The 408-nt window shown below is 47.8% G+C and overlaps 1 protein-coding gene across 1 annotated transcript in view; it reads right to left on the bottom strand.

Moving 5' to 3' along the window:
- Nucleotides 1-408, bottom strand: part of LOC119582193 — a 13,488-nt gene that overhangs the window by 2,285 nt on the left and 10,795 nt on the right. Inside the window, exon 15 of the mRNA XM_037930427.1 lies at nucleotides 182-378. Within this exon, the coding sequence (XP_037786355.1) occupies nucleotides 182-378 (197 nt within the window). The remainder of the gene's footprint in view (nucleotides 1-181; nucleotides 379-408) is intronic.

Raw genomic sequence — 408 nt, 5'->3', positions numbered from 1 at the left:
AAGTACCTTTTTTCTAGCGTTGTATTTCATACCAATCATAACAACACTAATAACAGAAACGGTAATAGAAATTAACATTAAGTGGGACCATATAATAAGGGCATAACCAATAACACAACCAAGTCATTTTGTATCCCCTATCTTACACCATAACAACCCTCCAGTTCGTCTACACACTCACGTGGCGGCTGTGCGAGACCAGGCAGACGTGGAGGTTTCGCTTGACGTTGGTGATGAGGCGGTGACGAAGGGAAGTCACTTCGTCCTCCTCCAGGTAGGTCATCCACTTGTTCTCGCGAGGGACCTCCTTCCCCTTGAGCCTGATAGCTTCTAGAAGACCTCGTAACCTTAGCCGCCCCAAGAGGGTCTCGCTCCACCCTAAAGGAGGACATGAGGTAAGAATACCCG

This window comes from Penaeus monodon, chromosome 15 (assembly GCF_015228065.2).
Source record: "Penaeus monodon isolate SGIC_2016 chromosome 15, NSTDA_Pmon_1, whole genome shotgun sequence".
Lineage (NCBI taxonomy): Eukaryota > Metazoa > Arthropoda > Malacostraca > Decapoda > Penaeidae > Penaeus > Penaeus monodon.
This window is presented reverse-complemented; position numbering and strand designations above follow the sequence as displayed.